The sequence below is a fragment of the Mirounga angustirostris genome, unplaced genomic scaffold (assembly GCF_029215605.1).
Source record: "Mirounga angustirostris isolate CCGP_5_RB_7025 unplaced genomic scaffold, mMirAng1.0.hap1 SCAF_9, whole genome shotgun sequence".
NCBI lineage: Eukaryota > Metazoa > Chordata > Mammalia > Carnivora > Phocidae > Mirounga > Mirounga angustirostris.
Genome location: NW_026991717.1, coordinates 80,452,801 through 80,467,600, shown reverse-complemented (window position 1 = coordinate 80,467,600; position 14,800 = coordinate 80,452,801). Strand labels below are relative to the sequence as shown.

General features: G+C 36.4%; 1 protein-coding gene across 5 annotated transcripts in view; it reads right to left on the bottom strand.

Annotated features, from left to right (window-relative positions):
• NUBPL (NUBP iron-sulfur cluster assembly factor, mitochondrial) overlaps positions 1 to 14,800 on the bottom strand; it is a 283,831-nt gene that overhangs the window by 226,683 nt on the left and 42,348 nt on the right. For all 5 annotated transcript variants that reach the window (XM_064570929.1, XM_064570930.1, XM_064570928.1 and 2 more), the window contains exon 4: positions 13,439 to 13,529. In XM_064570929.1, the coding sequence (XP_064426999.1) occupies positions 13,439 to 13,529 (91 nt within the window). The remainder of the gene's footprint in view (positions 1 to 13,438; positions 13,530 to 14,800) is intronic.

Sequence of the window (14,800 nt, the reverse complement as noted above, 5' to 3'; positions counted from 1 at the left end):
CCAAGCAAAGTTTAAAAGAATCAAACAGATTAGAAGTAACTGATCTGCATACAACCGGTATTAGCAAACTTTTTCAGTAAAGGACTACATATGCTTTTGTATAGGGATGGACCTCTTGAAGTGGGCAGAGTGTGTCAAGATATTCATGACAGTTGAGACAGAACAAAATTAAAGAAGTAAATACTTGGGGAGACCCTGCCAACTATCTTCCCCAAACCATTCCCATTCATTATATAAACAAACTAAGGCTAGGAAAGTTTAACACAACTTGCCCAAAGTACACAAAGGTAATAATATAAATTATAGTCAGGATCTGACTGCAAGTCTCTTAGACTCTAAAACCCTACTATATCTTATTGCCTACCTTCAAATAAGTCTTGCTCTCTGAGTCTAACAGATAAATTTCATCAAATCATGCTATCAACTGAATTAATGCATTTTCTGTTGCTATTGACCACTTGTAATAATAGGGAAAAGCAGTTAACATGTATTAAGAACCCTTAAATTTATCATCTCACTTATTTTTCATACTGCCTTCAAAGTTGTGGAACTTGCCCAGGGGTACACAGCAGTAAGTACTGCCATGGGAACTGGGGGTTGGGTCACTCTGAACCAAAGCCCAAGATCTTTCTACCACATCACACGTCTTTTTTTTTTTTTAAGATTTTATTTATTCAGGGGCGCCTGGGTGGCTCAGTTGGTTAAGCGACTGCCTCTGGCTCAGGTCATGATCCTGGAGTCCCTGGATCGAGTCCTGCATCGGGCTCCCTGCTCGGCAGGGAGTCTGCTTCTCCCTCTGACCCTCCTCCCTCTCATGCTCTCTGTCTCTCATTCTCTCTCTCTCAAATAAATAAATAAATAAATCTTTAAAAAAAAAAAAAAGATTTTATTTATTCATTTGAGAGACAGAGAGAGACAGAGCACAAGCAGGGGGAGAGGCAGAGGGAGAAGCAGGCTCCCCACTGAGCAGGGAGCCTTAACGTGGGACTCAATCCCAGGACCCTGGGATAACGACCAAGCTGAAGACAGATGCCTAACCAACTGAGACACCCAGGCGGCCACGCATCACACTGTCTTAATAGAAGCACAAATGACAGTCCTCAGATTGGCCCAAAGAAAAGGAGTACAAGAAAAACTATGTCCCAAACCACAGAAAGGGAAAAGGGAATATAAAAGGGAAAAGGGAATGAACAGAGTTTGAGAAGGAAAAACGGTAATTGAGAAGTACGACGTGTTCTCTTTGTACATTAGCATGTATCATTTCCCCATTTCCATTAAGGTACAATTTAATTCTATCATATTCACGGAGCCATTCTCCACCTCCCCAGCCCTCAATCTTACCCTCACTGGTCTCCTATGTATCATTTAAATCAATTATGTGATAGTATAAAATACATTATATTGCTATTTCTGAGTGTTTTATTAATCAGGTTACAAGCAGCTTGAGGACAACTTTTATATCTTACAGTCTAGGCTCCAACATGAATGCAGTGTCTGTGTTGATGATAATCATATTCAAGTATTACAGTTTTGAAAAATTATTTAGAAGTTTTTTAAAAACAGGTTATCGGTTCCAGGCATCTTAATGCCAGTAGAGTAAACAAAATAAATGGAGAGGAAAGAACTAGTTCAAATCTCTACAGGATTTGTTTACAAAGTGCCACATCTAAAATATTATTTCCAGACTTCAGACATAAACTTTAAAGCACTCACTTATACACCATTTTTTTTAAAGGAAGGAAAAAAATGAGGCCAATAATTTTGTGAAATCTGTAATAAGAATTACTAAATTAGAAAGTAAGACTTCTGACTTCTGGTTAAAGAACTTTCCATTAAATCAACAGTTCTCCAAGTATGGTCACGGCCCTCTGGAGATCCCCAAGAATCTTTGATCCAAGAGGGTAAAACTATTTTCATAAAAATATTAAGATATTATTGTCTTTTAACTGAGTAGACTTGTACTGATGGTCCAAAAACAATAGTAGGTAAGACTGCCAGCACCTTAGCAGAAATGAAGGCAGTGGCAGAACCACACTATATTTAATAGTCGTCATATTCACCACCACGCACAACAGTAAAAATAAAAGCCAGTTTCACTGAAGAACGTCCTCGATGAAGTAGTGGTAAGTATTTAATTTATTAAATCCTGACCCTTGAGTACATGTCTTTTTAACATTCTGTGTGACAAATGAGAAGTATACACGAAGCACCTCTGCCGTGCACTGAATTACAATGGCTGTTACAATGGCTGTCTCAAGGGAAAGCACTTGTGTAACTGTTTAAGTTGTAAACTAAACGAGATTATTTTTTCATAGATCACCATTCTTACTTGAAAGATAAACTGAAAGACAAATGATGGCTGTTCAGATTTGGATATTTAGCATACAAAATGAATGAGCCTGTCACTTCAAATAACCCAATTAACAATATTTGCTTCTATGACAAAATTAGAGCTTTCAAGTAAAATTAGAATTTTTGAAAAACCTTTATCTGGCCACCATGAGTTTTACAGCTCCCCAATACTTAAAGAATTACCTGATAGGACACAATAATACAGTATTAATAAATGGATCGTTTGGGCTCCTGAGTGGCTCAGTCGGTTAAGTGTCTGCCTTCAGATCAGGTCATGATCCCAGCATCCTGGGATCTAGCCCCTTCATCGGGCTCCCTGCTTGATGGGCAGCCTGCTTCTCCCTCTCCAGCTTGTGCTCTCTTGCACTCTCTCTCTCAAATAAATAAAATAAAATCTTAAAAAAATAATAAATGGATTGTTTATATTATATAATGAAACATGTAAACATTTGGAAGACCAGCATAAAGCAATGAACTGATAATTTCTAAATGACAATGCATGATGTTATAAAATCCAACTCAAAGTCCAAGATAGACCGAAGATTTGAATATAATAGACTATGAAAGGTTCACTGATATAGTCTCAGATTCCATACTGCAACTAATCTCTAAGAAGCCACCACTTGTCAAAATTGTGGTGTAGTACCAAAGAAGAAAGTCCATTACTTGTTTGAAATAATTATTAAAATATCCTTCCTTTCTCCAACTACGTGTCTATGTGAGGCTGGATTTTCCTCATATAGTTCAGCCAAAACAACATATTGCAACAGATTGAATGCTAAAGTAGATATGAAAATCTAGCAGTCTTCTATTAAGCCAGACATTAAAATGATTTACAAAAATGTAAAACAATGCCACTCATCTCACTAATTTCTTACTTCAGAAAAGTTATTTTTATTAAAATGTTATTTATGTTAACAAGTTTGTGGGGCGCCTGGGTGGCTCAGTCATTAAGCATCTGCCTTCAGCTCAGGTCATGATCCCAGGGTCCTGGGATCGAGCCCCACATCGGGCTCCCAGCTTGCCAGGAAGCCTGCTTCTCCCTCTCCCACTCCCCCTACTTGTGTTCCTGCTCTCGCTGTCTCTCTCCGTCAAATAAATAAAATCTTTACAAAAAAAAAAAAAAAAGTTGTGAGTTTGTAATTTTTAATGAATTAATAAGTTTTTTTTTAATTTCTCAGTTTTAATTTCTAGCTTGGTAAATCTTGACAAATATAACCTACATTAACAAAAGCTGTTTGGGATCCTCAATATTTTTAACAGCATAAGAGGCTCCAGAGGCCAAAAAAAGTTTGAGAAATACTACACTATATTATGCTATAGTGGAACACTCAGAAGTTGAAGATGATCAAAGTAAAAAGATTTATAATCTACTAGGCACACTGAAAACATACAAATTTGTGAGGAAGAGTCCCACTCCCTACCTCAGGTCAAACCTGGAATTAGGTGGTAGACAGCTGTGGTTTATTTTGGAGGAAAGAGACAAATAAGAGGACAATTCAACACCAGACAAACCGACAGATATCTAGACAACCTTCAACTCTCCACAGCCCCCAGTTACTACTACCATTTCCAGTCTCTGTCTGAGATTACAAAGAAACAAAAATCAGTAGAGAGGAAGGAGGAAGGTTATAGAGCAGATGAGGCAAGCCTCAGGCACTGAAGACAAAGGACTGTTTTGGGGTGGAAGTAGGTAGAAGGATGGTAGATTAAATTGTGATTTATAAATAACACATCCCACATACATATTTTGTTCATGACAGATGGAATATACCACCCATAGTTTAAATGTTCATTTTTTATTCAATATCAAAATTTAAAAGATAAACATAATCTCTCTCTCTCTCTCTCTATGACCAAGTCTCTTGCTCTTTTTTGTGCCTTATGGTTGAAAGCCTTATCAGGGTCCAGGACTGGCTGGACTACATCACAGAAAGATTAGAAGTTCCTCTCTGTTTCCATGGTCCTCTGTTCATACCTTCCCATAGCACTTAGTGTGCTAATATTTTCCATCTCCCCCACTGTACTGTAAGTTCCTCGAGAACAGAGTTTACATCTTACTCATCTTTATTCCCTAGAACATAGCACAGTACCATTATAGACATGTTCAATAACTGGTTCCCAAATGATTGATTTCCCAAGGGTCATATATACTTTATTAAATATATTTCCTCAAGAAACAAAACACAAGTTGTACTGTCTTCAAAATAGTAGTTGGAACATATTGTTAAATTTCCATTATTATCTTATTTAGCCACTCTGAAAATGTTTACCACTTCCTTCTAAAACTTCCTCTTGGCTTCTAAAGGGGCAGTATCTTCCTTGTCTTCTTTCTACTTCTCTGGTCAGCCCTTCGCAGTCTTTCTCTGATCCCTTTAGGTTAACTTCCCCAAATTCTACCCTCAGTCCTATACTTGACTCGCTCTATAACTCTTTTGGACTATCATATCTAAGTCAGAATTTCTCAACCACAGCATAATTGACATTTTGGACCAGGTAATAATTTATTGTAAGGGGATACCTTGTGCATTGCAGGATGTTTAGCAACATCCTTCTACTCTACCCACTAGATCCCTCAACTGTGACAATCAAAAATCTCTATTCATTGCCAAATGTCTCCTGAGGGAAAAATCACTCCAGGTTGATAATCAGTGATCTAAACTAACAACTTCAAATATCATATACACACGCACACAATGCTAACTCCCAAATCTGTATTGTTAACCCAAACCTCTCTCCTGAACACAATATATTCCAATCACCTGTTGACTAACCCTCTTTGGATATCAAATTCAATAAACCTTAACTCATTACTGTTTTCCTTAAATTTATGCCTTTTTCCTCTCTGCTCTATCTTGATGAATGACACAACTATCTAAATAATCACTCAACCCAGAAATCCAGGAGACCTTTTTCTCATTCATATTCAATGAATTACCAAACCCTATTCTTTCAATCTCTTTAGTACCTTTCAATTAGGTCCCTTCCCCTCCATTTCTACTGCCACAGACTTAAATCAAGCCTTATCCCATCTCACCTGAATCACTATAATAGCATCCTAACTGGCCCTACCCCCCATCTGGCCCTATTATCTTTCCTCCACAATGCTACCCCTACGATCTTCCTAAGACACAGAACTGATAGTGCCACTCCCCTCCCTAAAATCCATGGTTTCTCATAGCCTGTGGGTTACACTTCAGTTCCTCAAACAAACACAAGAAGGCATTTATGATAATACCATCACCTATCTTTCTGGGCCCAATCTTACTCCTGCAACTCCCCCACAGAGACTCTTCACTTCTGCCATACCAAACAATTTGCATTCTGCAGGCTTTTAACACATGATATTCCTTCTGCCTGGAATGTCCTCCTCACTTTCAATCCCCAACCCCCTCTTACAACAAACTCCTGGCTCATCCATTTTTTAAAATTTAGCTCAAAAATCATTCCTCCAAGAAGACCTCTCTAAATTCCGTTTTAGAGTTCTCGTCTCAGTTCACAAAGAAGCATGCTTACACTTCTATTATAGCATTTAGTTATGCTTATTATGCTTATGATCATTGGCTAGTGTATCTACTATAAGCTCCAAGAGAATGGGCATCAAACCTTATTTGATCTGACAGCCAACAAATCAAATATTTCTCATGCTTACTAACTATAGAATATGCCCATTAATATTTGCTAAGTAAATGGTCTCCCTTAACATTTCACTTTTAATACAAAAGCAAATTTTAAAACTAGGTTTAAACAGCTTAACAATAAAATAAGTATAATATATTTTAAAAGCAACCACTTTTAAGTCAGTGCTAGTTAAGTTGCAAGTAACAGAATTTTAAAAGGTGCTTTACTTAAAGTTATGTGTGTATGTATATATCCATATACATATGTGTGTATTTTTTCCTGCCATGGAATCTGTAATAAACATTTATAAGTAAAAAGCTCTAAATGTTCTTCCACTGAATATGGGGCCTACTAATATATCCAAACACAGCCATCTAAACCCAGATTACCAAGACTGGTATCTCAATTTTAGTTACTATTCTTTCCCAAAACTGACAGTCAGAACATTCTTGCTTATTGTGAGACTTTGGTCATGTCTTATTGTGAGACATGCAATACCAAATTGTGCAATCATTTATTTGAAATAAGAAAGTGGCTTACTGGGCTCCTGGGTGGCTCAGTTGGTTAAGCGACTGCCTTCGGCTCAGGTCATGATCCTGGAGTCCCGGGATCAAGTCCCGCATCAGGCTCCCTGCTCCGCAGGGAGCCTGCTTCTCCCTCTGACCCTCCCCCCTCTCATGTGCTCTCTGTCTCTCTCATTCTCTCTGTCTCAGATAAATAAATAAAAATCTTTTAAAAAAAAAAAGAAAGTGGCTTACTGATGGACCTGTCTTTATCTCAAATAACCATCAGTTTAAATTTAGCCCTTATACTGGAGTCCCAATCCCCACAATACTAATGTACTTAAAACAGATTAGCATTACATGACCCTCCCAAAAACCTCAAACATAAAGAAGCCAAGTTTTCAGATCTAGAGTTTGATACTATCAAATTTTATATTTTAAAATAAAAAATGTACAAGTCATGTACACATAATATACAACACAGTGACTATAGCAAATACTGCATTGCATTTTTAAAAATCAAAAATTATCAAGTTGAAAGAATAAAATGAGTAAAAACATATAAAGCCATTGTATTTTCCATATATATCTTACAGAAGACAACTATGAAACTGAATTTCTAAATATTACTCAAATATCCCTTTGAGGCATGCACTCTCTTGAGAAATAAAACTGAAATGTATTGGCTTAAAAGATTAGAGGGATCAATTTATATTCTTTTAAGAATTCAGGATATCAAAATTTGGAAAGAATCCTGCACTTTCTTGGTTCCCTGCCATTATATCCTAGCATCAGTCAATAAGGGAGTCACTAAAATAGCTCACTCCCCACCTCCATCCCCATGCATCGAAAGTCCCACATGACCTTTCCACACCCTTTTAGCCTCACTCATCTCTCATTACAGCCACCAGCTCTGCATGGGCTCTGACCAATGTCACACAGGGGCTGTCTGAAAGCACCTCACTTCAGGTCTATACATCGTGTGCCTTTCACTTCCCACCCCAAAAATGTCCATCTTGATGTCAAAGTACAAGACACCATAGGGGACTCACTCTTGCAGAACTCAAAAATGCAGGTGAGTTCCTACCTACTGAGGTGAGCCTGTGGACAATGGGAGATGCATACAATTATTAGATAAATTCTTCCCCTTTCCTCCCATATACACAGTCCCGTGAAGTCAAGCAATCTGTCACATACAAGTGACAGCCAGCCTGATAGCACAGTTTCACATTAGCTCTCCCTCCCTGACTCCTTCCTCAGTCTGGGTTTGCACTTCCTAATAAATTCACAGTGCACATGGCTCTGCTTTCTGGTGAACCCAGTTCAAGATACTCAACCCCTTCAGAAGAAAGTCTGTGGTTTATATACCGCAAGGGAGATCTCAAAGCCCATTAAACTGCAAGCTGCTATTTCTGCCTTCTTTTCCTTAACTGAAAGACCTCAGAGACAGCAGAATAAAATCAAAACCTTACTGTCACTGTTTCCTCACTCACCACTTCTCCTAACCTATTATGATACCATCTCCAGAAAAAGAGTATCAAGTAAGATCTTTGTTTTAGTGTTCATGCACTGTTTTAGCTTGGCAATGAAGACGGTTAGAGGAAAGAATGATGGTATACATTGACCTACTAGTTCCTTCTCTTTTCCCAGGTTGTTTAAGTCCCAAAGCTGGGATTCTAAACACTGCCCTTTCCATCACGGCTCAAATTCAGGCTCTACAGGACTCCACCCCTTACAAGTAAACACTGCCAAACATTTTAGAAAGTAATGTAAACATTCACGTGTTAGAAAAGGTAACATTTATGGTGGTGGAAAATAAAATTCACTGTTCACTGAATAACAAAGCAAGCTTGTTGGAATTGGGAATGCAGAAGTAGACAGAAGGTGGGGATCAGATCATACAGTGCTTTACAATATTGGTAATGTTACAAATGGTAATACTGGTAATGAGAACATTAAGGATTTTAAATGTAATAAGTTCTCTCACTTTTCATGAGATGCAAATAAAATTTTAGGCGTCAATTTCTAATACCTGGTAGGCTAGTAAAGTTTCCGAACTGAAAAGTAGAGAAGGCTTATAACTAAATTAAAGTCTCCCAGTTAAACCTCACTATTCCATTTTCCTCCAGTAATGACTGCTCTTTTAAAAAACAAATGGAGGGGTGCCAGGGTGGATCAGTCATTAAGCGTCTGCGTTCAGCTCAGGTCATGGTTCCAGGGTCCTGGGATCGAGCCCCGCCATCGGGCTCCCTGCTCAGTGGGAAGCCTGCTTCTCCCTCTCACACTCCCCCTGCTTGTATTCCCTCTCTCGCTGTGTCTCTGTCAAATAAATAAATAAAATCATTAAAAAAAACAAACAAACAAACAAATGGAATCACTGGGTCAATACCATAGACACTGAAGAAACCCTGTTCTGTGGTAATACTGCCAGAGCAAATCTATTTAATTTTTTTCAATTTCTTTCATTATAGTAAAATATATACAACAATATTTACCATCTTAACCATTTTTAAGCCTGCAGTTCAGTGGTATTAAATAGTTTCATAATGCTGTCCTACCATCATGACCATCTCCATAACCTTTTTCATCTTGTAAAACTGAAACCTATTAAACAATATCTCCCCATTCTTCCCTCCTCTCCAGGTCCTAGGAACCACCATTTTATTTTCTGTCTCTATGATTCTGACTATCCTAAGTACCTCATCTAAGCAGAATCATACAGCATGTCTTTTTGTGACTGGCTTATTTCACTTAGCATAATGTCTTCATGGTTCACCCATGTTGCAAGATATGTAAGACTTTCCTTATTTTTTTTTACCATAATGAAATACCACTTTATGTCCTATTTAAAGAGGATATGGATTGATGGTGTCTCTTATATACAATGAACAGAGCATAAGTTAATGCCAACATTTTGGAAAGTAATATAAACATTCACAAACTCATGACCTGGGTATTACACTCCTAGGTTCATAGTGAAAGGAAATTCTTACTGATGTGCAATGAAAGACAATGTCCAGAATGTTCAGAGCAGTAAGAATTTCCTTACCCCTTTTCCTTTTCAGTGGTAAAAACCCCAAGTACAGGGAGACAGGGGGATAGAATGGTGGTATGGTATGAAGAATGACAGTACTCCAAAGATGTCCACATCCTAATCCCTGGAACTATATTACCAGTTTATTTAAAAGAGTGTAACTCAGATTATTGGTTAGCTCTCAGTGTTGTGGGGCAGGGAAAGGAAGAGATGAGGAAGGAAAGGAAGATATTATTTAATTTTAAATAAATTTAAATAATTTTAAATTAAATTAAATTAAATTAAAAGGATATAACATAGAAATAGCCAGGTGGAGGAGATGCATAGGACAAGATCTGAGGAAGAACAGAGAGCTTCCATGCCCTCTCCAAGCGCACCACTCTCCCCAAATCATGTGTTCACCAACCAGGAAGCTCCTGCCTTCCTTTTTAAGAGTGAATAACATTCCATTGTATGTGTATACCACATTTTGCTTATCTATTCATCTGCTGATAGATGGTGGATAGCTTCCACATAATGGAGTAATAAATAGTGAATTCATAATAATAACAGTGATAATGCTACTATGAACATGGGTGTACAAAATCTATCCAATTTTGACAACAAAATCTCATTTCAATCCATTAACCTGTATGTACACCACAGACACAAAATCTAGAGTAGAGAAGGAAAGTGAAAAGGATGACTTTTTTTTTTTGTAACATGTCTAATTTCTTCTAAGTTGGCCTCACCAAATCTAGACTATGAAAACTTTTCATGCCTCTTAGTATAGTGTTATTTTTTATGGCTTTTTGACTTTTCCTGTAGAGTCTCCAACTCACATTTGAATATTTCCCACATCTCCAGCTTCAATATTTTATCTTATTTTATTTTGGCTTTTTTAAAGATTTTATTTATTTATTTGAGAGAGAAGAGAGAGAGAGAGCACAAGGGAGAGGGAGAAAGAGACTCCCCACTGAGCAGGAAGCCTGCCATGGAGTTCAATCCCAGGGGCCTGGGATCATGACCCGAGCCGAAGGCAGATGCTTAACCAACTGAGCCACACAGGCAACCTCATCTTCCACCTTCAAAACTCATTTTACATCCTGCTTTCACCAAACTACCTTCCTAAGTGCTTTACTTTCTGTTAACCTGAAAGAAAGAAAGAAAGAAAGAAAGAAAGAAAGAAAGAAAGAAAGAAAGAAGGAAGGAAGGAAGGAAGGAAGGAAGGAAGGAAGGAAGGAAGGAAGGAAGGAAGGAAGGAAGAAAGAAAGAAAGAAAGAAAGAAAGAAAGAAAGAAAGAAAAGAAAAGAAAAGAAAAGAAGGAAGGAAGGAAGGAAAAAAGAAAGAAAGAAGAAAGAAAAGAAAAGAAAAGAAAAGAAAAAAGAAATGGTGACATTTATGGTATGTGAATTATATCTTAATCAAAAATAAAAATAAAGCTCTGTTCTCACGTAAAAAAAGGAAAAGAAAAAAAAAAGAAACAGAACATGTTTTGTTAAAGTACCCCTAAAAGGTTTCTAAAGTACCCAGTAAATTATTAAACTATGAATCAGCAATAATGAAGTCTATTTTAAAAAGCAAAAATTTGCAAGGCACATAAATAGAGTATTAAAGACAGAATTGCAAGTTAATCCACCCACTACCTAACAATAGCAAGTTCTTTTAATTTTTTTCATCTGAGACAAGATACTGAAAATGTGCCAATAATTCTGAAAAACACTGGGAATGATCAGAAGATTAGGAAATAAGAAAAAAAGTTGTGTTTTTTTTTTTTTAACCTGGAATTAGACTGGAAAAGAGAAATGTGAAGTACAAAGAACCCAAAAAATATGGCCACATTACAAATGTACCATACTCCTAGTCTACACATCTTAAGGATAGCTCTCTGATACAATTCAAAAAGTGAAAGAGACATAGAACAACACCCATTTGTCTTGAGACAGGTACTAATCATAAACACAAAGATTTATGGCCTGCTGAAAACAAATCTTTCACAGTTTTTCTTTATTGTTAATTAGATAATTTCATATTGCATTGTTTTCTGCAATAGAGAGTACAACAGGATAAATTAACATGTTAAAATACAGAAATGTCAAAATGAAGCCAATTAGTATAATAGTGGCAGGTTTATCTAAGATTCAAAAAATAATTTATAAGTTGGGCCTTTAAGAATCCACATTCTTTTAAGTGATTGCCTTAATCGTTCAGTTTATTTCTTGGGTGACTTAAGATCAGCTTGTCAACACAAAAGAAGTATTCTTTTAAGGCTTTCCAAGATTTCCAGTATCTCATCTTTACCAGAAAGCCTATTTAATGGCAGCCAATTTGCAAACATCAAATTTAAGATTACAGCTTCAGTACAACAAGAAGAAAGAAATTAAAGTTCACTTCAAGTATTTATGTTGGCATAGACTGAACAGACTACTTAAGAAAAAACTGACACCAAGGGCTCCATTTTGCCATCACTCATGTGCTGCATGCACCACTTTTCACATTACTTTAATCAAGAGACAGACATAATAAGTCTATCATTTAAAGTACGCAAATTCATTACTCCTTCTTTGTGAAAGTTTGACATCTTGGCGTATGTCACACATTTGCAAACTAAGTATGCATTCCACTTGAAAGGACAAAGAAAAAAGAAGCTAGAATAACTTAGTTTTTTAAGTTTGTATTTTCATCAAACAAGAAAACTAAGTGGGTGCTTACAATATAAGACTGCTAGAGTCAATTTTATCATCACTACATCTTCAAATTTCCTACAATTATTCAGAACTTAACATTGTAATTGACCCCAACAACTAAAGCACAAAAGCACACTACATAGCAGACAATGCCTAATTAACATTTAATGACAACAAAAAAATACTTCTATTATTTACATAGATATTCCAACAAAAACCCTACAATAGTCATTTTGTTCTAGATCTATGGAAAAGAAAAAGCACGACAAGAAATAAAAAGAAATTCTTCAATTATATACTCTAATTATAATTTGAAATACAATTTTCTTTAAAGATTTATTTATTTATTTGAGAGCGCACGCAGGAGCACAGACGGAGGAGGGGCAGAGGGAGAGAGAGAATCTTCAGGTCAACTCCCCACTGAGTACACAGCAAACACAAGGCTCCATCCCAGGACTCTGAGATCATGACCTGAGCCTAAATCAAAAGTCGGCGCTTAATCAACTGAGCCACCCAGGTAACCCTATAATTTGAAATAAATTTTAATAAATTAATTTCATTCACTTAAAACCATTTTTCAAGAAATTACAAGTTTTCCCAATATTTCTATTTTTTTTTTCTTTAAGTACTCGCCACAGCCCAACATGGGGCTTGATGTTCTACCAACTGAGCCAGCCAGGCACCCCTTTGCAATACTTTCATCTTTTGATCACAGCATTTCCTTGTTCTTAATGCTTTACATTTGATAGCTTTGCAAGAAAATGTAATAACAAGCATAGTAAATATTAAAGATTTACTAAAAATTACTGTCCTATTGACAGCAGTGAAGGCTGGCAAAAGAACTGTTTGGGGAGGTTTTTTTTTTAATACCTTAAGACAAATATGACAAAAATCTGATTAGAAAAAAATAATTTTCATGTCTTCTAACACAAATATATACTTTCTATTCAAATACTTCCATACATCCACACATATAATGTAAAGAGATAATGATCACTGACTATGTGCCGGGCACTATGTCAAATGCATTACACTTAACAGCAATTTCTAATTGAGTGATTTCTCACAGCAACTGTTAACCTTATTTTACATATGGGGCAGAGGTGAGGTACAAAGAGGTTATACAATTCACCCAAAGCCACAGTCAATGACAGAGCTAGGATTCAAACCCAGTCTGGCTCCATATCTGATTTCAGAATTACTATACTACATTGTGTAGAAGGTACACCTGGTACATTATCATACTGTCTATCTCTACTTACTCTGTGATAATTCCGGATTTCCTTTCAGATTCATCATCTTCGGAATTGAAGGGCCATACACATCCACATCTAGCAAGCCAATGGCCTTTGACTGTAAGGAAACAGAATTTACTTTAAGATTATTTCCACTCTTTGTCAAAGATAACACACATAGCAATAGTAAATCTAACTATAAAATAAAGACAATTCGCAAAATATTCCAAAATCCTAACCTAAACTTTCAAAGCAAAAGTAAGGTAAAAGATCATAAAGTACTTAGATGAATACTTTTTGTTGGTTTACTAATTTCTTCTAAATAACTGAGGAGAGAAACCCCCTGCAAATGCTTTACACCTTATGGTTCAGATCTCCCATATAGTCTCAAATAGACTATGACTTTTTGATCTGAAGAATAACAAATTACACACAATGTTAAAATAATGACTTACAATGGCCTACAAAAACCACAGGAAGATGGAGCATCAACCTTTGGAAAGCCCATCTAACACACCTAAGAATACAAAATGAAAGAAAAAATCATGGGAATAAGACTGTAATAAAGTAAGTGAGAAATTCTGACACAGATCTGGCATGGAAATGCTAATGAGGACGGTGGCAGACATAATATAGAGACAACCTCTTATATGGAAGTCACAGTTAAACACCCAACATCTTCTGGAGAAGTCATAAACAACTAAAACTGTTTTTCATTGATGACCCATCTACCTACCAAGGGCAGAATATCCTGATTGTCCCCTTTACTAGTTGCCAGTTCATCAGCAACATAGGCAAGTAAAGGGAAACAAACTTCACTATTCCCGAGTATGTCTTTTTTTCTTCTCCCTGCTCCTATTTTTCCTTTAATAGACTAAATCAATCTGTTACTGGTTTTTCCATATACAAGCAAATAGAATGCTAATACTAACTATATGTCTTTGAGTTATGTTTCACCAAGACTTAGAATTCTCCTCCCTCTCTCCCTGTATCCTGGCAAGATAAAATTCTTAACCTCTCAAAAAAACCTTTTTTAAATTAAATAATCCCCCATCTTCCATGTTATCTACCTATTTGCAGACACAAAATTACTTTTTAAACCTTGCTGTCTGGTTCCTATTAATACATAAAATAAGGTACATTCGACATTTATGTCCCTAACTTTATACTAAAACTGCAGTTCTAAGAAAACCATTCAATGTCCCTGTGTGACTCACAGAGCCTAGAGGACCAGGGATTAAAATCTGCCTCTACCAAAATCTCAGCTTACAGTAAAATAAATGAGAAAAGAGGAAGAACACTTTAACTTTAATAGAAAAGTAACATATAAAATTTAGGCTTAATGCATTTAAGTATTAGCTTTAAAAAGGTTGGAACTTTCCTGATGGG